We start from the raw sequence: 24,012 nt of genomic DNA on the forward strand, positions 1-24,012 counted from the left end.
TTATTGAGCTTCAGGTGGCGGCATAAGCTCCTACAAGACAAATTATGCTTTCAATGTACGCGCGCACACATGAGCGGAGTGTGACATCAATCAGCTGAAAATATCGGTGAATTTGTGGAAAACGGAGTACGTCGGATCATCATCTACGTCTAGTCAGGTTGTGTGTGAATAGCACTCAACGAAGGCACAAGGAAAGTAATGTCAACTTGGGGGAAAGCTAAGCTGATTGCTGATAATTCCGACGAACAGGGATACTTAATACTCACATTGTAGTAAAAGAATATATATTTGTTTGAAGTTAAGTCCCATTTGCGGCCGGTGCAACTTGATAAGTCCTCTTTTGGACGGCCTTGAAGGTGAGTAGGTGCTGTCTAGAAAGCTGTAATAGAGGTTATGATCTACCGTGCGACTCAAAATGCGTAATAATATCCAAAATTACTCACAGATGTTGAGATTTAAGACCATTTTAGCTTGTAAATGGTTAGACAGATTTATTGGACTCACCACTCCAGTGACGGCCATCTTGGGAATGACCTACTTGGGATGTCACACGTATACTTGAGATTTGGTAATGAAACTTCTGTTGCCATGACAGACTGCCAGGTTGCGCGCTGAGCAGACTACTTATAACCTTCAGGTTAATTTTGGTTGTATCCACGTGTGACGAGGCAAAACCTTCGTTAGACTCCACAGTACATTTTCACCATTTCGAAACGATCTAATCTCTCCACGCTTCCTTGTCTCGTTTTCGTTCAATTCATTTTGGCTACCATTTTAAAGAAACCAAACTAATTTTGTTATCGGTCACGTGATAGATTTTATCCAGGTCTTCTGGGACATTAGCGTTTTGTTGAAATTTCAGTGCCCTACACAACGCTGTCTGACGGAATAGTCTGCCAAGTGGGGGGAGAAAGTGTCACGGACTAAGACTGATAGCAAATTTATTTCTACTGATCACTGAAAGCTGAAAACTTCCTGTGCTGGTGAAGCGAGTTTCCACATGGACCAACGCAGAGACCATATGCTGCGTTTTCTATAAACGCAGCGGTACCTTATGTCACGAGTCACAAAGTGCTCAACTGCTTAGTTTGTAGCGGTAGAGGAATAGACCATTTCCCTATGACCCCTTCGGTTTTATTTCAACAGAAGCTACCGCTAAACATTCCGCGACATTTGTCATAATTTTGAGGACAGACTTGGGTTCTAGGCACAGGTGAGTTTCTGGAATCTTTCAATTTATTCCTGACTAATTTTTCATTATCTTTACTGTCCAAAAAAGAGGACTGTCGATAAGAAAAGCTTTATTCTCCTTGTGAAGCAATTTCTTCATGCATAACAGCATGCAATGATTGGCAATCTCGTACACAGTTTGTTCATTCATATAAGTGAAGAGGTGTACAAATGGAAAATAATCGATATCAGGCTGTGTAGTGTACACTGGCCAGGATATGGCACTCGCGAAGAGTAAGTACAGGTACAGATTTTCAGAATAAATATTTGATGAAGGCATATGGACGCGTTCAGTTTGGTGACTGAATGGAAGCCCGTTGGGCTTCGACGTTCATGGGGCTGCCGCGATTGAGCAATTCCGATAACAGTGCATCATGCTGAGATGCGACAATGAGCGGTTTTTGAACAACGTTCGGATGCACGTTGGCAGCTTTGTGGATGGAAAGGGTCGGATTTGACCGGTGATTCAGCGTGTAAGTGACAAACGTGTGGTTGGGTTCTGGACGCATTGTATTATAGTAGTGCTCAGTACCTTGAAGACGATTACTTCTGTAGCCAACAAGGTCTTGTATGTCGATGGCATTGACGTAGGGACTCTGGCTTGGTTCACATTCTCGCCTCCTGTGGGAGGACCAGCCAACATGCGTTAGGGTATGGTAGTAATTTTTCCCGTACGGAGAAGAGGAGACCAACTGTATGTCATAATCTGGCGGAGAGGTGCACACGGCTTCAGACGAACGCTGTGAGAGGGCTTTATCCGGAGTGCCCAATGTCCGCTCCGAGCTGGGTCCACCAAGTACGTCTATGGTATCGGGCTTTGCTTTATCGATCGTGGTTGAGTCTAGATTGGAGGTAAGAATGAAATCAGAGTGCGCACAGCTATTCTTTTGTTGCAGTTGAATGGCATTCTTGTAAATGCCCTAGTACCTTTACAGGTGCACAACTCGTATGATAAAAGGTCATTTTTCGCTGTTCGTGAGGCTTTTGGTGGGGGGTTGTCAATCTCAAGATTTTTTTCATTATTTTGCTGGACTTTTTAACCAATCATTTTCAGCAATGCGACTCAAACGAGCAGTACGTGGAACACTGGGGCATGTTTTTATCGTAAACCATGTCCTTTCTCGTCAAATCAGAAAAAAAAACAGAATCAAATTGGCGCACAATACTTGGGCTGAGAAGTTCATCTCAGCTAGTGAATCTATTCCACCCCTACAATTTGAAAAACACTTAATTGTGTGTAGCAAACCTGCGGTCGGAACCCGATGTGCTCAGTCTTACATTATGTCCAATCACGTTTGCTTTGGGAGTTGGGTCACGTGATCCGGTTAAGACTGCTTTGGTTGTCCTGTTTCCGGTTCACAATCAAATCCGGAAAACTGTTCTAATATTCAAGGCTAAACACAATTTGCTTGTGAATTTGGTACCACAGAGCTTTTGATGGCGGATGTTGTAAAACACCAAGTAGCTGGTGACTAACGGTGAAATGTGGATGAAGAACAACTCTCGTTTTGAGGACAAATGAGCAACGTTTGGATGGTGTGTGCTCGATTTTACAGACACGTGCTTGTCTGAATGCAAAAAAGTCAATACCACATTGTCTCCAATGCTTCTTGTTAAACGTTTCAAAAAGTATTCCGATGTTCTCCCATCGATCAAGAACAGGAGATCGGATAACTGCATCTACATGACTTGAGGTGAACGGGATTTATGGAACTGGTGTACGCTTGAAATCCAGCTTGGATACAAACCGAGCAAAGTTTACAAGTTAGGCTGCATAGACCCCATCAGCCTAACATTGTTTCACTGACATAACAAAGGTGTGTGGTCAGTATCATGCGTTTCTTCCGATTTAGAGGCATTTTCATTGGATTCTGGTTAGCATAAAACAAGGTTTTACCTGCCTAATCAATTCAAATCGGTTTTGCTTGGGAGAAACAATGTTAGGTGCTGGTCGTTTTTGGCAGGTCGGTGTGCGGTTGCTCACGCAAAGGCCTTTCCGCGGACCGTTTCTAGGCTTTAAACTTGTAGCTAGCCTGTCACCCACATATTTGACAGTTCAGCTCACAATCGCTCACTTGATTACGAGACTTTTTTATACTCACGAACCACGTCAAATTAAGGTGACTCATCGGACATCGATTGTCTGTGCCGTCTAGTTAGCGTAGCAACAACTCATGTGCTGACACACCCACATACACGCACTGGGACCTACATAAAGGGAAACCGAACCCAGTCAGCACACACAGACTCGCGCGCGCGCGCAGGGAGCAAGGTGTCAGCCAAGCGCTCCAAATTCACGCACAATTATGGAATACGTGAAGCAGCCAAACTGCGGAGGAAACACGTTCCCGCTGTCCGGACTTCTACCAAGGAACTCACACACAATAAGTTCCCTGTTGACTTGCTCCACATTTTATATTGCCTTTATTTTATACATGCTGCACATCACATCTCACCATTGTCAACCAGTCCAATATAGGCCTTATAAAACATTCTCACCTGAAATCAGAGTGACTGGCTTGGTAACAGCAGATTCCTTTATTACTCTGATTGGTGGGGGGGAGGGGACTGAGTATGTCGGTTTATTCCCCGAACCGCGTGTTCGTCTCCACAGGACAGATACAATCCTCATGTATGCCCCAGAGGATACTGAGGGTATACTAAATTTTATTGTTAGAATTATTATTTAATTNCGGTTCGGAAGAATTCCGAAGACACCTATCAATAGCTTGGATAACCAGGAATGAGAGAAAATAAAAACTCATGGCAGTCGGGTGGTCCAAAACTTGGATTCTTACGCGAATTACAATGGCATCGCAAAATGTTGTCAACAGACTTTAACAAAACTCCCTGTTTGCAGTTACGCGCATTTTTACTCAACAACTTTCCTTGTCCTACGGTACAGCTGTGTGATCAAGCAAGAGTTAGGCCCTTCATCTCAGCGAGGTACATTTAGGTCCCGGATACAGGTAAAAGCACTCCCTGAGTCGTGATGATTTGCTATGACAAATGAGCGAGATACTCTTATAGTAGGAGACAGCTTCCTCTAGATAATTTGCTAGACTTACCTGAGCACACAGTCGAGCGAACCGTGGTCACCAATTTGTTGAAATAACCGGAGTTTCGTTTCCCCTCTTCAACGTCTTTTCGCACCTTGATTTCCGTCTCCTTTGCCATAGTGTGCGGTTCATACTTCCGAGGTGGGGCTGCCAGTGTCGATTCTGGAGTGTCCTTACTTGGGGATCCGTTTTCTTCGTCAAGCGGGGAACAACGTGCGTCGGTAGTTGCCGCAGGTAGTTCTGAAGAGTGTGCCACTTGCTGCCGTTCACGCTTTTGTTTTGACATCAGCGCAAATGCTAAGAAAATGAGAATTAGTAAAAATGTTTCATGACATAAACGCAACGTAAATGCTCTGGGGCTCCACCGAGGTACCTTCTACTCTTAGTGGTACAGACGTATGTACAGAGTAAGTTCCATCAGAAAGACAGCCTTCTATATCTGACTGGACAACTCCAGAGGGAGACAGATCCCCACTTTTGTGATAACGCTTATTGGAATGTTACGGTGTACATGTGTTATTTGTTCTAGACTGGAATAGAAGCGAACAACAATGGCGAGATCACACCTGACCGCATTGAATCATTTTCTGTCATTCAGTGGTAAATCCAGTCGGTATTCAACCTCGGAAATTGCATGCATAGATATTCTGTCGACCACCTGCCTTCAAATCAATGAAAAATGAAGAACTGGGCGTGAAATCAGTCAGCGTACATAACGTCTGACTGACAACTGTTCATCCCCGTAACAGCATCGTCTTACTTTTCGGTCAAGGAAGCTTACACCTGTGAAGGTCTGTAAACCACTGAGTATCGATCAGGTGAACATAGCCTGTAACCCCTAGAACACTCAACCGTCGACTTGTTTATGTAACCTGATTACAGGGAAATCTTTAAGTCCACCCGGCGAAAAAAATCATTCAGTTGTAGCATCCTCTAAGAGCCTAACTGCCACGTCCCCAGATGGAAGACCGAGAGCTGGGATACTGCCAGGCTGCCCAAGCTTAGACAGGAAAAGTCGAGAGGCAGAGGTCGGATTCGAACCACGGACCTTCCAGTCAGTAAATTCGCGCTCTACCACTTGAACCATCTTGCTCCATCCGCTGAAATCTCTCCGGCGACTGAACTTCATGGCATTCTAGTACACTTTTACTCAAGAAGCATGGTTTTGTCAGTAGTACAAATACTTGTTTATGACGGAGGATAACCGGTAATTATGGTCGGATATTTCCCATCTAGAGCTATCAACAAATACACGCATCCAGAATTCGTTGAAGGGGGCACATCTTACATCGATGTTCACTACAGAAAATCAAATGGCCAACAGTATGCGATTGGTTTGCAGGTATGTGAATTAACCTCAGTTCATTTAAGTGCCGCTGCAGACCGAAAAGTCGCTAAGACCACCAATCGACGTTGTCTGGCGACGTCGGAAGTCCCTAGAGCGTTCACAGACGTAATTAATCGGCAATCAATCGATGGAATTCCTGTTTGTCTCTCTCGGAATCAAGCTAGTTGGACATCATCACACTTGGTAATGGGTGCGGTGAAAAGTAATCCACTCTTCCAAATGTCAGGTTATTTTTCTCCAAGTATGTCCGAAGCAATAGCGGAGAAATGATATTTGTGGAGACCACATCTCTGAATGCCATTGAGCACTAATCAACCGTTTATAGTGCACGTTGTGCAAAGGCTGAGCGCCTGATTGCGGTTACTTCAGTTGTTCTAAACCTTGTTCTTTTTCTGTCTAGCTGATCGCTTGTAGTTTCCTTCGTTTCAGAAGGGTTTGCCTAAAGCTGCTACCTTGACGTTGTGGTAGGGCTTGAGCCTTGCGGAATTTCGTGTCAAAATATGCAGCCTTGCCAAGAAGATCGAAAGGGAAGTGGTCAGACCAAGAGCAGTGAAACTCCACACAACGAGTAGTCCTATTATGAAGCACGAGGGCTGAGCTACTGCCAGGTTGCCTAAGCCTAGACAGGGGAAGTTAAGAGGCAGAGGTTGGGTTCGAACCACGGACCTTCCGGTTAGTAAATTCGCCCTCTAACCACTGAGCCATCGCGACGCAAACCAGTCCCAAATACCTGTCAACCCCAAAATAGTTGAACGTAAGTAAAAAATAAGTTGGTGATCTAGGTTGCTGTTTTTGTCACACCACTGGATGAGAACAAGCAATTTGTGTTAAGGTCAGTCAGTTAAGGCCAGTCATCCTTCAACGATGCGGTCCAGTTTACGTGATCCGGTGTTTACTGACTGCTCGAGGAACGACCTCAAAGGAACGTGTCCCACAAGAACTGAGCAGGTTATCTACGGTTTTAAGTACTATATCGCGTCCAATATTCCGTTCAGTATTGCGCTGTGTACATAATTATAGGACGGACAGCTCGGCCAGATATGTAGAGTGCAACAGATTCACATGACCATGTGTTTGTAAGTAGTTCACAAGTGGAGGGTGGCTTCAGAAAGAAATATGGTACTGATTCATTGCCGACTGGGGTATGCTTACCCCTTGTAAACACTACAAAAAAAAGTCCAAATTTAAATAAGGCATGTACGATGGGTACTCAGCCGAGGAATTTGAAAAAGCCAGCTCTTAATTTTGATTGTCACTCCTGGCTCAAAAACGTAACTAGGACGCATAACCAAAGGTTGTCTCCAGAAGTGAATTTGGTCTTGCCTGATGGTCTGTCCAATCGTAAACGGCTTGTACCACTTCATTCCATGTCCTATCATTAAGATGTTGACTCCATCCATTAGGTCCACTCTGCTCGGTTCGTTTCGATGTAAACAAGCCTGCTTTGTCCATTTCATTCGTGCGTGCCGCTCGTACCCTCAAACAGTGCCGAAGCTTGCTCCACATTTCACGTATGAAGGAAGTCTTTACATCGGCATAGTAACACAGTTGTTTGGAAGGGTAGGGTGCCATGTGTTGCTCCAAGTCCTTCCCTGTGGACTTGAAATTGTCAGGGAATATTCCGTTATGCAGTCCACCGATTCATCCTTCTTTAGTGGAACAAATTGCAGTACTCTTAAAGCGATTCGTTCGCGCATAATACCAGAAGAATCACCAATTTTCTATTCGCTACTCATGAGTAGTCGTTGCAAAACGTAATGCAGGAATGTACTCACCTGATACACTAAAGGAGATGTACTGGAAACCTCTCCAGTATGCAGTCCATTTTGACTTTAACAGTGTGGATATGATTCACTTATTTTAACCGGATATTTTCATCGGAACATCAAAAGTGCGGATCACCAGCAATATATGGTGAGGTCGGGATGTGGTCGGGATGAAAGGACCTTGCAAAGGTTGGATGTAAAGGACACTAATAAGCAGCCACTTAACTTGTTTGAATACACGTGAATATGTTTCTGATCAGCCCAAAGATGCCTATCGAGTTTCTGCTTCCGCACCATGGGAAGTGTCCTTGCAATTCACTGACCTTCTAATTCCCGAATCTCTTCGTCTTCCTGCTTGTTTAGTTGGTCATCTTCTGCTGGCCCGATGGATTCCGTTGGCGATGGCGGACATTTGTTCTGAGAAACATCTTCCTCCGTTCGTTTTAGCTGATCGATGAGAGCGAACTGGTCCACGTGAGGTTTTGGTTCCGCAGGGTCTGTAGTACATATACCGTTTGTTTTGACCTGAACGCCCCGATCCACGGTAAGACACGTGCCGGGGTTCTACGAAAGACAGATCAACATCATTGACTGATATCATCATGCATTATCTATTCTTTGTAAAATACGCCCACTACTGGCGAAAGGAAGAAGGTCCTTGCTTCAGAGTTGTTTGTTAGAGAAACAATAACTGAACAGTTACAAACTATTGGCCAGGGGAGCAAAACTCTCGTAAGTGAATATTCACCATCTCCTTGAACGCGTCTTCCTGAACTTTCCTGGATATATTAATTGACTAGTACTCAATTGCAAGCAAATGCTACAAAGCGACTCCACAAATTTTGTAACAGATCTCACTTTTCAAGAGACGTGAGGAGGATTTACGAGAAAACATATTACTCGCATGCTACCCATCAGTAGTATCACGATTACACTGGTATTCCTACCGCTATGGTTGGTTGTCTTTCAGGAAGTCGCCTTTGGGTCTTCACCATAAATGAGGTTGAACGGTGGTGTCTGAAATCACCATAAAACTAGGGGTGTAACTACCCTCGTGCCGCATTATGGAGGTTAGCATGGAGACAATCAAGTCACTCCTATTCGAGAAATACACTCATTTGCAAATCAATTTAGTTTCCACAAAAGGCTAAACGGAATCTCTCGTTTATGGTATTCTGCAAGTAAACATGCTACACCCTGGCCGCCTCATGATTTAGTTGGCACGATATTCGAGATATTGAAGTGTATTTTCATAAAAGAAACTACTCACAAGGTTGCTGAAAACTCTTCGACAGGTGTTGAAGAGACTTCAGCAATCTTGTGAGTAGTTTCCTTTATGTAAGTCACTCCTACCTGGATTTTGTGAAGACAAGCAATGAGCTTAGTTAATTTGTAGAATGTAGAGATATCGATCTGCGCTCTAGCCTGTAATTTTAGTTAACCCGGTGCCGAAAGACTCACGGGCACTGTTCTGCTGTTTGATCAATAGTGGAAATGCTCTGAACAAGTACAAGTTAGCCACACCGCGGATTGGGTGCTCGTGGTAGAACTCAAGTTTACAGCTACCGGTCAGGAGGCCGCGCCTACAAGTCACCTTGGCGACTCGCAAAATGCGCACTGTTGAAGATAGGGGTGAAACACGTGTGCATTATAGCTCTGCATTCTGAACAAAGATTACCTTCACTCAGAACCGAATTTTTGACCGAAATTCGCTCAGTGCGCATTTGCCTAAACTGACATTCGCGGTGAGCTGGATGGTCGAACGTCTCCATTAAGCAAGAGAGCTCTTGCAATATAACACTGCCATTTGCGTCACAGGTACCATGCTTACACGCAGGTAGTGATAGCATGGGGAGGCTGAGGTAACGGTGAATCCCGTGCAAGCTTTGAGAACCTGATGGCAATGTTTTCACGGCCACATCACACTATAGAGGGTTTATTTGGCTATTTATTTACTGGCCAAAGTAAAACAAACTTACCAGTCAGCCAAGAGTGGCTATCAGAAACAACCTTTCCCTTGTGTTGTCTGATAATAACGTTTCCATTAAAAGTACAAATCACTAAAATGGTCAAATCTGTTTTCATAAAGGAAACTACTCATAAGGTTGCTGTGCTGACCTTGACAGCCCACGACCGGTTTCGCCCTTCTTGGAGCTCACCAGGTAGGCGCAGTCCCCGAGTTCCAGTCAACCTTATGTTCTACGTGAACCCAAATTGCACTGTTTTCGAGAAATACACTCATTTGCAAATCAATTTGGTTTTCACGAAAGACTCAACTGAATCCCTCGTTTATGATATTCTCCAACTGAATGTGCCGCACACAGACCGCCTCATGTTTCAGTTGGCACGATGTTCGATATATCATATTCTAGAATACCATAAACGAGAGATTTATTTGAGTCTCTCGTGAAAACCAAATAGATTTGCAAATGAGTGCATTTAGCGATCCAGTCTGTGGTTCGGTTGAAAGGGCGTTATACGAATGTTACAAATTCTCGACTCGATGGTTACTTCATATGAGCATTACGGATAGAAAACGAGATTAAATTGCTCACGTTCCCCTCTTTTGCGTACTTACCGCTGCAGCGCATTGTCTGATCGTCTTCCATTGAGCGAAGTCCTTTCGCCGTCTACTGAATGGAGAAAAATTGGGCAAGCTTAGCCATCAATCACATCTGTAGGTTGTACACCCCAAACTCAGTGTGTGAACGAAGCCTGCTAACAGCCAAAAAACAGCATGCTCAAAGTATACTTATACCGAACGGTAAACTTTACAGTGAGGTTGGCGCCAAGAAATAACATCAGATATCATTGTACACACCATATAGTTTGTGCTTGAACACCTTGAATAGAATTGCTGCTAAAACCATTGACCTTGCCTGGGAATTTCGAAGAAATCAGTGTAAAGAGGTAATAATTGTGATAGACGCTTAAAGTACAAATAGATTGCCCCTCCCAGTTTTTGTTCTCCGCGAATGAGCAGTTCCCCCTTCCCCCCACCTAAGAGATATATCGGTGGATGCATTAGAAAGTCAGCAACCATTCAGAATGTCGATATATTCTACCTCATCCTCTATCATCAGTTGAAGTTAGCTTTTCAGAAGCTAGGCAAAGGGACATCAGCTTTCCCCTCAGTTATGGTGAGCTAGGACGTTTTCATCTCGCTTTTCACACTAACGTAAGTTTCTAACATAACCTGATACGACTGAATTGACAGGATTGGTGTTGTGAGATGTGCCGTAGAGTGTGAGGTAGTGTCTCTTCAAAGCAGTGTAATCGTTACTGTCCTATGAATGCTTATTTCTGTGGGTGTCACTTCAAGCAAATGGCCCAAGTGAGTACAGGATCTCGTCACATGATCGTTTTTCCCAAGGCTAAAGGGAATTTTGCTTGCCTCTTTCAAAGTGATGTCACGGGGTGTTTCTAGACGGTTATCAGACCAAGTACCACAGTCTCACTTACTTTCCCGAATGCTCGCTCGTAGCTCACCTTGGTCAAAGTTCACACATTGTTGAATCAAGCTGTTAGTCTTGAATGGCAAGGAATAAGATTCTATTCACTTGTAAACTTTCTATGAATAAATCCACCTGCTATTGAATTTCGGTAGCTCAATCCACTCCCTAACAGCTTACGGATTCTGTCATCCTGATTGACGACGAAACGTCTGTGATCGAACTGCCCAGTTCAGCAAACAAACCAACACTTATAACCTTGTCTGTCCAAGCGTAGTAATTCATGCCCATTCAGCGTGCACTCGCCTCGCATGTCAGTCATGCGGATTTAAAAGTTCAAGCATGAGTACTGCTCACGAGGACTAGATTTCTGCTTAAGCTGAGTGCTACTCTGCTTTGGTGTTGACCAACGAGAATAATTGCGCTAGGGCAGAACGAAGAGTGTTCAACACGGAGTGACAGGGGTGTGAATTCCACAAACTCCTCAATCAGCTGCAACTAATCTTTGTTTTGTTTTCGATTGACAGAAGTGTAAAAATCGAGAAACTCGTCAACAGTGAATATGCACTTCAGGATAGAGAGCTTTGTCTATTTTCTGATTGATCTAATAGGGATAGCTAGAACAAGAAGAGGACTGAAAGTGAGCTGCAAACCAATTTCAGGTGAACGAGATGAGAATGATGTTACACGACACATACTCCGTCTAGTTTGCGTAAGTTCTCGTCAAGTTTGCTGGTGAAGTTCATCAATTACTATCCATTAAGCTTAGATGCTAGATATTAAACAGGGTCGAGAAAAGTAAACGAGTCGCAAATTTCCAAACCGCATAAGCACGTGCTTTAAGAGCTTTGAACAGAGCTCACGTCCAACGGACCTATTTGATGGGTTCGTCATCCGAAAGGACACACCCCATACAGACTTCGGTTGAAGAACTGAGGCTAAGTTGAATCAGGGTGGCCAGAAAAACCGCAGATCACGGACGATCAGGGGAGAACGTAACTCATAGTTGTAAAGACGTTGAATAGAGTGGGTAGATCTCGTCAAAAGCTTTGGGTATCCTAAGAAGACATTACAAAAATATGGAGATCCGAATAGGATATTATCCAGATAAGCTTCGCCACTAGCGCAAAAAGTGCATTTGCGAAAAGTTAAGCCCAGCCACTTTTGCTAGCTCCAATTTAGTGTACGCACATAACCTCAACCTATTTTTGATGTAAACAATTCCTTATCCGCATCTAGGCTCATTTTGTGCAGATGTAAAACCTTAAATGAATTTTCTGACGCTTTCAACTCTCGTTCATGACAATTAGACGACAATACGTTTTTCGCAAAGTCACGGAGTGATCCATCAGCAACGTTTATGCGACAATGACACTTTCAACTGTTTCTGACATGTGGATGTGTAATGCCCGACAGTGTCGGCAAGAAACCGGTCTTTAAACGGGAACTTGGTTGGAGCGGTCTCGGATGGAGTTTAGGACAGTAATTCTTTTCGGATCTTTTCCCGATAAACCCCACCACTAATGTAAAAAGTGCATGTGCGTAAAGTTAAGCCCCGCCACTTTTTGCCAGCTCGTCTGTAAAAGATCCGAAGTAAATAGAAAGAAGAGCGTATTGGAACTCATTCGTATTGAAACCCGAATTCGCGATCAGTGCGGTTTTCAGGTATTCTAACACCGGTCGGTGTTTTTCAAAAGGTTGGAGAAAGGTAGTATAAGCTGACCTCATTAGAGGTGAACTGATTGGGCCGAATGGTTTATTGACACGTCAGCCGTCGTTACGGAAAGTGGTAGAAAACTGGTAGACCAGAAGAAATCCAATGAGGTATAACTTCGGCGAAAACTTGGTTAAAAACCTCAGGTCCACACAGTACCGACTGTCTGGCTGTCGCTGGCAATTCGACGGTGAAATTGGAAAACCGAGATTGGAACCACTTGTAAATAAAAGCGCAAGTTACTAATTAGGCCACAATCGGTTTAGTGCCAATCAATTACCCCATCTAAACACATCTGTTTCAAATTAACTAACGATGCAAGGGTTGAAAAAAGAATCGTGTTTTCAACTCGAAAAGGGAACTTGTGAATCTCAACATGTATTCACAAGTATCCACTACTTATTTGGCTACCGGATTTCACATTCGCCTTGGACGAACACAGTGAACGTTTACGGTGCGTCTAGATTATTCATTTAACTTCAGTCAACTGGAAAACGCTTGGGATCCATTAATAAGTCATCGATTTCGGAACAGTTTTGAGAACGTTTCGGTCGTCAGGACAAATGACTGCGTTGAGAAGTTGATCAAGGTTTAAGGCGAAAGGAGAACCAAACAGCGGCTCAAATCAAGACTGCTAACAGACTTCAAGGAATAGGACACCCCGTGAGTTTGGATAGACGTCAGATGGAAAGATCAATGACTCCAGTATCAAGACCCATTGAGGAATGGACTGGCACAGCAGTCATTCAATATAAAGCAAGATCATCCGTTGTTATTCAAAGACTGCTGAGCATAGCCAACATTTGAGTGGCGTTACAGAAAGAAAAAAGTGTTCCACTCAGTTTTGTTGCTATTGAAAGATCTCCAGCCGGTTGAAGGGACCGTGGGTGTAAAATTAAATTCAACGATTTCACAAAGGTTCACTTAGGACAAACGGTCATGGAACTACACACAAGAAGTTGTGAGCAAAATAGAAGGATAGACGAACCGCCAAGCGATGCAGAAGAATACCAAGCGCTGGTACATTCGTTAGACACAGAACACAGATCAGATTTGGGGAATGCGGAAATCTCAACATGAGAAATGAGATACATACCACAGCAACTGATATCTGAGGAGGTAAAAATCACCGAACTATACAGTGTGAATAGAATCAAGGTTGTGGAAGTGACGGACGTATGGAAAGCGATCTTAGATGAGCCGATTTGTCAACAAATATAGAATTCTGTCGCAACCAGCACAGTCACTGGGTCGTCGTTCGATGAGTCGGGCACACCAATCACATCGCTCAATTGTGAACACGTTCGCCTGTTCAGGCGTGATAATTCGGATGCGTCCAACGTGCGTTGGTAGACTAGTGGTTACACGCTCGCCTCGCATGTCAAACGTCCGGGGTTCGAATCCCGGCACGACCATTGGATATGCACTGCTGGATCGCTCTAATAAGAGCGAAACTCGAGTCCAGTGTTTCCCTTTGGTGTGGACTCACCGGAGTAATTATACCAGAACAGGAACACGGCCGTTCAAACAAGGGTGGTGTGGCTATGACCAAAATGTAGAATCATTAACGAAAACAGTTGGGTGGAAATCCCAAATCGACCAAAGTTTACGGAATATCTCTCCCTCAGCAGCCTATCGTCCACACAGACAGAAAAAAATGTGAACGATGCTCAGGAGGATTCTTCATGTGAAACCAACCGGATGAACTACGCTCTAAGCCGGACCCAGTTCCGTGTGAGTCTTTCCATCAGCCTCAAGATTTACTAACCCATAGTAACAAACAGAATCCTTCAACCGACACCAACTTAGTCTAACTTAACTGATTGGCTCTCTTTCAACCAACCTCGTAACGTAGTAGTCAATTGCATTGACGAAGATTTTTATGTCAAAAGCTAGGGATGGGATACTGCCAGGTTGACCAAACCTTGACAGGGGAAGTCAGCAGATGGAGGTTGGACGGAGACCTGATCAATAGATTCCGTTATGAGAGGGAACAATGCGATAATGGATAAGTGTGAGATAGCTGCTATGAACTTCATACAAGGTGACCGGCAAGGCGATAGTTGTATCTGAGCCGTGTCCCGAGTGGCTGAAAGGATAAGGGTCCTGAAAATCCGCTTTTCCCCTAATTTTGTTTTCAACTTAGTCGGTCGAATGCACAAACACTGCCCCACCTATCGGAGGCCTGTTCACTATTCACATACATACAGGAAAGTGGTCAAGAAAGGAGGACTGCACCCGGAATGTCGTAAGCTGTTTGGAAACAAGTTTCCTCAGACAAGTTGGAAGTGGATCAAATTTTGGAAAACAAACCAAAAACATCAGTTTTTGATGTGGAACTTGTATTTCAAATGCCGCTCAAAAATTGGTAGCATTTGTATCGTAAGTTAATCGACACACCTAACGACCCCCGAGGACGTGAACAAACGTGTTGCTGGAATTTTATATAATCACCACAAAGAACGAGCGAATTCGCATGATTGTAGTCGCATGCCATGTTCTCTCGAGTTGCGATAAACATAAAAACAAAACCATTGTAAAAGCCACTAATCCTGTATTCTAGATGGTTGACTTACACTGAAAGGTACCACGCAAGAAGAAGTAGTCCAAGGAAGGTAATCACGATGAACACTAAAGCTGTGATCGTCATGGCGCGATCCACGGACCTCTTCACAACGGTGTCAGTCACTTCTTCGGAAGAGGCTGGAGGGAAATGGATAGAAACAGTGGAATGAAGCAACAGCAATCGTTTCGTGAATAGCGGTGTCATCGCTTTCAAAGACGGAAATGTTTTGTTTGTAATGTACTACTCATAAGGTTGCTGAAAATTCGTCCACACCCCACGACCGGTTTCGCCCTTCTTGGGGCTCATCAGGTAGGCACATTCCTTGAGTTTCCGTCAACCATATGTTCCAATTAAAACTAAATTGCACGGGATTAGTGAAATACATTCATTTGCAAGAAAATTTGACTTAGCGAGAGAGTCACCTGAAACCCAGCTGAGCCTATCGTCCGTGGTGTTTCCAGGCGACTGAATGTGCTGCACCAAGCCGCCTCATGCTTCGTGATTCAGCTGGTTTCCAGGTAGTTTGCAAATGAGTGTATATTCGCTAACTTCGTGCAATTTGGTTTTAAGTAAAATATAAGGTGGACGAAAACTCAGGGACTGTGCCTACCTGATGAGCTCCAAGAAGGGCGAAAACGGTCGTAGGCTGTCTAGGAATTTAATATATATGTATCGCGACATATCGAATATCCTAGGGACTGAAACATGGGGCGGCCTGGTGCAACATATTCACTTGCCTGGAAACACCACAAACGATAGGTTCAGCTGGATTCCAGGTGAGTCTCTCACAACAATAAACTGTTTTGCAAATCGGTGTATTTCACTAATAGCTATGTTTTGTTTTTGCGAACACAAATTCCGCCAATGGTACTTCCACAGAAAAAGCTGTGCATACGTGTAAATTGCCGAATTCTCACTTTGCTTGAAATAACTTTGACCTTCTTGTTATCAAACGTTTGTTCAGCAGATGAGAAAACAAGCAAATTTTGTGCTTGCGATTTGTCACACCTATCCGTAAACAATGGTTCGACCGACCATCTTTACCTTTCTAGTTAGAGTTGATGTAAACAAGTCGCGATTTTAACTGTGGACATGCGTTCCCCATGATTTCCTAAAAGTACACAATGAGCACTCCAGATGTGTCATTCTTTGACAGGTCTATTCCAAACATTTTTTCAATGCAAAGTGACAGCCTGAGATTGTTTTGAATCATACGGATGAAGGTGGATGACGTGCGCTTTGGGTGAGTTCCCAGGAGTGTCACCGCGATGCACGATAATGTCAACACGACGGTGTTATTGTTGCCGTCCTTGGTTTGAAAACACATCACATTCGAGTAACACTGGGCGGATATACGCAGTAGTGACTCACGTTGCTGCTACTGTACGAGTGGAACAGCCTCGTTGTACCTAAGAGTTGTTGGCATTGGGCGTATATTACTGATAAAGCATGCGAGTAGTCTATGGCCTGGTGTCCAAGCCCCACCCACATATCTGATAGAAGGAAAATCATATCCAATGGACATCTATGAAAGTTCTAGGAACGCTTGAAGGTGTTCACTTTAAAAAAAACCTTGTGCAGGTGATATATTTATTCTCCTGTCTAATGGCTTGTAATCGATTAGTTCATGTTTCCTAGTAAATGCAGAAACGCCCGACATTCTCATTTTCTAACTTTGTGAGCTACGAGAACCGGATTACGACCATGAGTAGTGAAAATGTTACTTTTCGATCGTGAAGCCATGTCAGCCTTGGGAGAAGCTAATTTCGGAAGCTTCTTCGAGGAGGCTCAGGAAGCAAACAGTCATAGGACCAGGGCAGTTTGTGCCGACCTTGGGAGAACTGCCAATCTTGTTGCACTCGACTAGAAAGGAGCAACAACGTATGAAGTTTATATTGATCAGATAAGCGAGCCAAGTAGTGTATATGCAATTCACTCAGACTGAAAAGGACTGCTTTTAACTAAGGGCTCAAAATTCATTAAAACAACCGTTGCAATAGATATTGCAACTATTCGGTGCTGAAATTGAATTCAATTCACATCTCTGGCATATTCGATCTTGGCGACACGTTTACCCGTCAGTAGCGATCCCCATGTTCATTTTTGTTGTTGTCAAAATCGAAAAAGTACCTGAACATTCTACCGAATACAATCATATAGAAGGATGCTGTACAAAATGAAACCGATTTGAAGATATCAAGAAGTATGAGCAAGGGTCCTTTTACGTTTGAAAATATGCCATGATGTCATGCTGATCCTGAGGTTTTGGAGCTCTTGTTCTGAGAGCTGCTTCGAAAACACAGGTGAGACAACCAATAAATTATCCTTCCAGGTTCTTTTCGCACCACCTTCTGCTTTTGTTTACCTTCCGGAATTCTGGTGTCTGCTGTGCCTTGCAGAATCGCCCAGGTAACACTGCAACATGATATCAAGGACAGCAAAACTGGTTGGTGCTTCTTCGTAATGCACTACTCATAAGGTTGCTGAAAATTCGTCGACAGTCCACGACCGACTTCACCCTTCTTGTGGCTGATCAGATAGGCACAGTCTTCGAGTTCTCGCCAATCTTATGTTTTGTTTGAAGCCAAATTGCACGAAATTAGCGAACTACGCCCATTCGCATACAAATATGATTTTGTGAGAGACCCAGCTAGAACCCAGCTAAATCTTTCGCTTGTTTTCAGACAACTAAATGTGCTGTACCATGCCACTTCGTGTTTCAGTCGCCACGATATTCGAGATATCGCGACACATGTATATTCGTAATGCACTACTGATAAGGTTGCTGATTTATGTTTCAGTAAATGGGAGGGCCGGGATATTTGAATTAATAACTCAAGGATATGAACTTAAACATTTTGAACAGAGTTCACACTAGGGACCTCTTTCTTACCAGGTGATTGCTCTCAATGTGTGTAGAAGTCCACTGAAATGTGTGGTACAGACTATTGATCACTGCTGTTATGTGGAATTCAAATGGGAAACTTTTCGGAAAAAATATCAGGCGAAAAATTCCCAGGCAGTAAGGAAAAGGGGGAGTTTAAAAAGGTTCATTAGCATAAAAATTTAGTTTGTACCATTGTTGGAAATGGCCCTTTCGTGCAGTAGTGTCAAAGCTGTTCACATTACTAGTATGATTTGAGCAACCAAAAATATCGATCTTTGCAGCTTTGTTTTGCGAGTTCTTTAGTACACTGATTTGCTGTGTGATTGTCGAGTTTTTAGTCAGTAAATATTTCTCAGAAACACATGAGGGGAACGCAGAATAACATCTTGCTTTTGCCAAATTGATAGTATTTCTGGGGTCAACATAATATCCGATGAACTTTGATTCTTCCGGTTGCAAACATCCCGCGCAGAACAAACAATGTGCTTGGAAAGAATACACATTTTGTTTACCCGAAAGCCCGACTTACACTCGAAACGCAAAGACCACAGTTCAAACACGGTTGCGTATGTCAATCGCTTTATGTCTTAAGCACAAGTAATACCCCAACCAATGAGGTCTTGACTTGACTTACTCGTCAAGTTTGATTAAAAAACGTGTGGTAGCGTCAGTATTGATCCTCACGAGAAAAGTACTTGTTGAATAACATTTCGAAGTCATTCAAAGAAATATTGCACTATCTTGGCTAATTCGAATCGGAGACGCGATGCTTTGCGTTTCATGTTTAACATGTACTGTTCTGATGTTAACTTCGTTTGCTCATTCCAGTAGAGCTCATTTTGGTTTCTTCGAAATGCGTCTTGTACCTCTGTCATGGTGGGAAAATAATTCTAAAGGCACGGTGTTATTTTGAAACCTCCCGGGCTGAGTGTGCCGGCTGGAGCCTACCTACCTCATCGACAACCGGAGTTCGATCACCCCGGGTCGCTTTGAATCAAAGGTGTTTCCTGTCCTGACATTCTGTGAACATATTGCTTCGGTATAGCTTGATAACTACTGTTCATACAGTATGAAATACATCCTCAACTGCGTTCATACACTAGCGTTCCGCTCTTGCAAAATTACTGTTGATGGTTTTATATTGGCCTTGTAGCATACAAAGGTTAATCTACAACCATAAAACTGGTTTTGATCTAGCGAATATACACAGATTTGCAAACTAATTTGGTTTTTCGAGAGACTCACCTGGAACCCAGCCGAATCTCTCGTTTGTGATGTTTCCCGGCAGCTGAATGTGCTGCACCAGGCCGTCTCATGTTTCAGTCATAAACGAGAGCTTGAGCTGAGTTTCAGGTGAATCTCTCGAAAAAACAAATTAGTTTGCAAATGAGTGTATATTCGCTAATCTCGTGCAATTTGTTTTCAATTAGAACATAAAATTGACGGAAACTCGGGGACTGTGTCTACCTGATGAGCCCCAAGAAGGGCGAAACCGGTCGTGGGCTTTCGACGAATTTTCAGCGAGCTGATGAGTAGTGCGTTACAAAAATATATGGTTTTGACATAATTAGAATCATCGTGATTAGCCGTTTTTGGTATCGACGTTTGTTCCTTGTTACTAAGCGCTACAAATTCTTGGTCATGTTCCAGTTGGGTAGGATTTTACAGTATAAGTTTAAACTCTCCTTGAATTTGAAGACTTCATGGGGTTAGTTCCCCTGAACGGCAGAACTCATAGGATCAACCGAGATAGATATGACTGGTACATCTTTACTCAACTTGCAAAGGAGTTCATCTCCTTCCATCGGTGTGCTATGCGGTTTTTTGAAAAGGATGCAATCTCGATATGGTTTGTTGGCGGTTTGGAGCTGCTGCGCTGAGCTTCAACGATAGCTCTTGCAAGGAGAATGCAAGTTTGATAGAAACTCGTGGACTGCGTCTACCTGATGGGCCCCAAGAAGGGCCCGTTGACGTGTTTTCAGTAGTGTGTTATGTCTAGACAACATGGGTTTTTTTGTTAGGCTGCAGTAGACTGGTACGCACTTCGCATTCGAAGACGAGCAAACCTAACAAGGCTCCCGGTGGTGTTGACTTAGGTCAATCTTCGTCGGAAAAGGCAGGAACAATCAGCGCAGACCAATTGGACAACCGTGTTCGTATCAACACTTTCATTATCGTGAACTCGATGGTGGGCTACCAAGCCAGCTTTCGGTTTGCAGCACTTGCCACATTCCTCACACGTGAACCCAACGAGTCTCCACTGTGTACTGGTTATAACTGGTGCGGAGGCGCCAGATGATTCGTGGTATACATTGTCGGAAGTAACCAGCACATTGAAACCAAACGGGGTGGTTGGCCCTGTCTGGAGTTGCTGAACTCTTAGCTCACCCAGACTGACGTCCAGGCTGGCCCGGTCGTACCTCCACGAGGTGGTGATTCAGCTCGCCGACCAAGACGATCAAACCTAACAAGGCTGCATGAGAAATGAATACCTGGAGAATGAAAACAAACCAAGGTTCCACATAAATGATGCAATCAAGTTGCAATCAACAATCGTGGTGAAAACTAAGTTATGATGAGATTTCCGTGAATCCTCCCTCGTGAACAAGTGAGTTTTTATGTTTGAGATCTATTCAACGTTGAAGTATAAGTTGAGGTCACCTGACGAAACGAGGAAGACATTGCAAACGACAAGGAATACAACGACCACAGAGGATGGACAATAAACTGGCACTAAGCACAAGTTAACCGACTCGTATGAGTTGAAAATAAAACAAGGCCGAGTCGCCCTTTCTAAATCTGACTTTGTACGGTTGGACAAAGGTGTTCATGAGACTAAACCATGTCCTAATATTTATGAGAAGAGTCGATATTCGACCGATTGTGACCACTGCTCCGGGTGTCAGAGACTGATACCTTGGATTTCAAAGAGTATTGAAGCTAAACTCTCAAGTCGCTCAAATGTTGGCACGCGGATCATTGATGTGTGTCCAGAATGGTGGAAAATCGATTTATTCGCATGACCGGTGTCCGGAGTTCAAATCTTGGAACGTCCATGAACGTGCACTACCTATGGACCCTAATGAGTGAGTAAACTATCACTATGATGTCACACTATTGTCAGGACATGAAGAGGACTGTTCAAACAAGAGCATATCAGTAAAAACCATGCAATCTTGCAACCGCCTCTCGCTACAATATGTACCCACAAAGTGGATAAAACTGTTTTTTGCAGCATATGCTGAGTCAGGCACGCGTCAGTCGAACGTTTGTCAAAGGATTAGCTGAGTTACTGAAGGAATGGCTTTGAAAGGCATGCGCATGTCAGCAAAGCGCTCAGTTCAAATGTTTGCGCGGACAAACTTCCAAGACGAAATGTTTGTGAATCTACCTAAAAAGACATTCAGCCCGGACAGATGACCTAAGCAACAAATCCACGTGAACAAAAACGGCTTGTCTGTCATCATCATCATCATCATCATCATCGGCAGCATGACATCAGTGTTCAACACCGATGCTTTACTGCCGTATAACCATGATTTACTTGAAAGCCTTATTGTGAACAAAAGAGTAAAGGTGGACGGGTAAGGGACTAAGTGCTAGCTCACCACACACATTCCGAGGTGCCCATACCTCCAGACATTCACTCAGGTGATCTGGATAGAATGTGACAACAAGAACGCTACTGCACGTCTGTAGCTTTTCACAATGTACATGCAATCAGAAGTTTGAAAATGGTCTGCCAGCAAATCCTATTCGGATGTCAGGCAGCCAGCTGCCAATATGCTGTCTTTTGTGAACGTTGCGTAACAATTTTGAAAACAAAATCTTTGATTCTTTGGCATTTAATGGGAAAACAATTCAGGGGGGCAGAGGATAGTCACTCACCGACCGGCGGATCCTCGGGTGGCCCGATGTTCACTGCTTTGTGTTCGCATCTCGGTCCATAATATGGCATAAAGCAACTGTGGAATGAGAACAATGGAATAACTGGTGATAAGTCATCCTATTTTAGTCAGTCTCCAGAGGCAGAATTACTTGGCCATTGGAAGATGGCCGAGTACACTTTATCTCCCCTTGAACGGTTTACATGTGACCTCAGTGAAAACCTAAGCGACCGGGTAAAACCGCATTGCCCACATTTTTACTCATGCAGCAAAAGAAACACTGTCTTTGTGTAGATGACTTGGGAAAACTTCAAACCGACATCAGCAAAGTCAGATGGTTACCACAAGATAAAGTTTTACGCTTAACAAGCAGTCCCTAAAATTATACTATTTACTTTGCTTGTTTTATTTTTACCACTGTGGTGAAAGCGAACGCATTAATCACGTGACGCATACGTGTACGCCCACATCCTAGTTGGGTTGAATTATTTTTAGTGAACAATTTGTGTATAGAATAAGCCCTCAAATCTAAGAGGAGAGTTGAGTGACGTTCATTTACTCGGTTGAGGAATTTAGTCCCCTTTATTGCCTGATCGCAACAACTGAACGACAGAAGCCTTCTTTAGTTATCACCGTTAAGGACACATTTACAAGGGGAACGTACAGCGTAGAAAAGTTGTGAGCTACATTTTCTCAAATAGTTAACTATTCAGGTCATCTAACCGGGCTGCGGTACTGAGTGTCTCTAAAACGGCAGCATAAGTACAATTTAGTTGTAGGTAGTTGCGGGATTTGTGGAACTCTCCTTCATAACGCTCGTTTGAATAACTCTTTTATGGTGACTGGGAAGTCCTGACAGATGAGTGATTCGATTGGCAGCTCCAGGATGGTTACTGGTTTGTCATTCTAGGCGGCGTCCAAATCAATCACATTTACAAAGCGCAAACGTGATTGCCTGACCTCTGGAAAGCCGTACTGAGTTCTTTATCCATCCGTTTTTTCCTCTCTTTACAATAAGGTCTTACGATAGCAAAACATCACTTTTTGACGACGGGATCACGAACCAGTTACATCTGATCTACGGAGATCAGCAGGGCATGTCTAATAATTTCGGCCTTGATAAACTTTACTCATGGAATGTTGCTCATAATACAACGTTGCAATTATCCTGAATACATGTTTAGTTCAATTCGCAAAACCCCTGTACGCAGTGGCCACCAAACCTTCGTCAATCTTGGCTAGCAAATCTGCGCACAGTGCGCACACTGGTAAATGGTGTACATTGTTCTCTTCCGGTGAATATGCTCTGTGGTTTCATTCGTAAAAATCGATAACGGTTTCGATTCCAGACGTTTGACAGCATACGTTCGGTTTGTTTTATTCGGATCATATTGTATTGCGCCCCTTTGAACTTGCTTTAAGGGTCACGTACGTCACTGGGACAACAAATAAAATAAAGAACTCCTCCTGGTGAAAGGAAGCATCTACTCATCTCTGGAGTTGTTTGTTCGGAAACCACAAACAGAGTGGGTGGAATCAATCAAACATTCAGGCAGAAAACTCATTTGCGTAAGGAGCTCAGTGGTCTGAGGCTTCCATGAACGGCGTTTGATCAATTGACATCAACAAACAAAGTGCTCGGTACACTCCAAAGAAGCTATCGGTTAGCTGTGAAACTGGCGCTTTGAACTGAAAACTGGTATCACTCGCACGTTTTGTTAATAGTTATCGTGAAATTCATATTTCTGGAAATAATTCCAGAGTACCAGAAACCTGCTGAGACCGAAATTGCATTAAGGAAACTTGCAAGCATCCAGCCAAGTCAATCAATAAATCGATCAATAAATTCAGCAACGGCTGACGATGACGAGTGCTCAGGCACACCACAGAAGCTCGACCGACTATGATAAGTGTTCGTTCATTTCATAGGAGCATAACTGATGATGATGAGTGCTCACTCAAGGCCAGACAGACAGCCTGGAGTCATGTCAATGGTCCCTTAAGTACCGTTTGAAATAAAGCTGTTGTGTTCTTTGTTTAAGAGTCGTTTTCCTACACTAAGACTCCTAAAGGATACCAGAAAATGTTTCCTGGTAAGCAGTG

General features: G+C 43.5%; 1 protein-coding gene across 1 annotated transcript; it reads right to left on the reverse strand.

The window, feature by feature from the left end:
• Positions 1-1,398: 1,398 nt before the first annotated feature.
• On the reverse strand, positions 1,399-21,960 carry T265_10286 (hypothetical protein; the record flags this gene model as incomplete). The annotated part of the gene is made up of 5 exons (XM_009176611.1): positions 1,399-2,071; positions 4,299-4,586; positions 7,727-7,967; positions 9,982-10,036; positions 21,911-21,960. The coding sequence occupies 5 exons, from the start codon at positions 21,958-21,960 to the stop codon at positions 1,521-1,523; spliced, it is 1,185 nt and encodes a 394-aa protein (XP_009174875.1).
• Between the last annotated feature and the right edge of the window lie 2,052 nt (positions 21,961-24,012).

This window comes from Opisthorchis viverrini (assembly GCF_000715545.1).
Source record: "Opisthorchis viverrini unplaced genomic scaffold opera_v5_349, whole genome shotgun sequence".
Lineage (NCBI taxonomy): Eukaryota > Metazoa > Platyhelminthes > Trematoda > Opisthorchiida > Opisthorchiidae > Opisthorchis > Opisthorchis viverrini.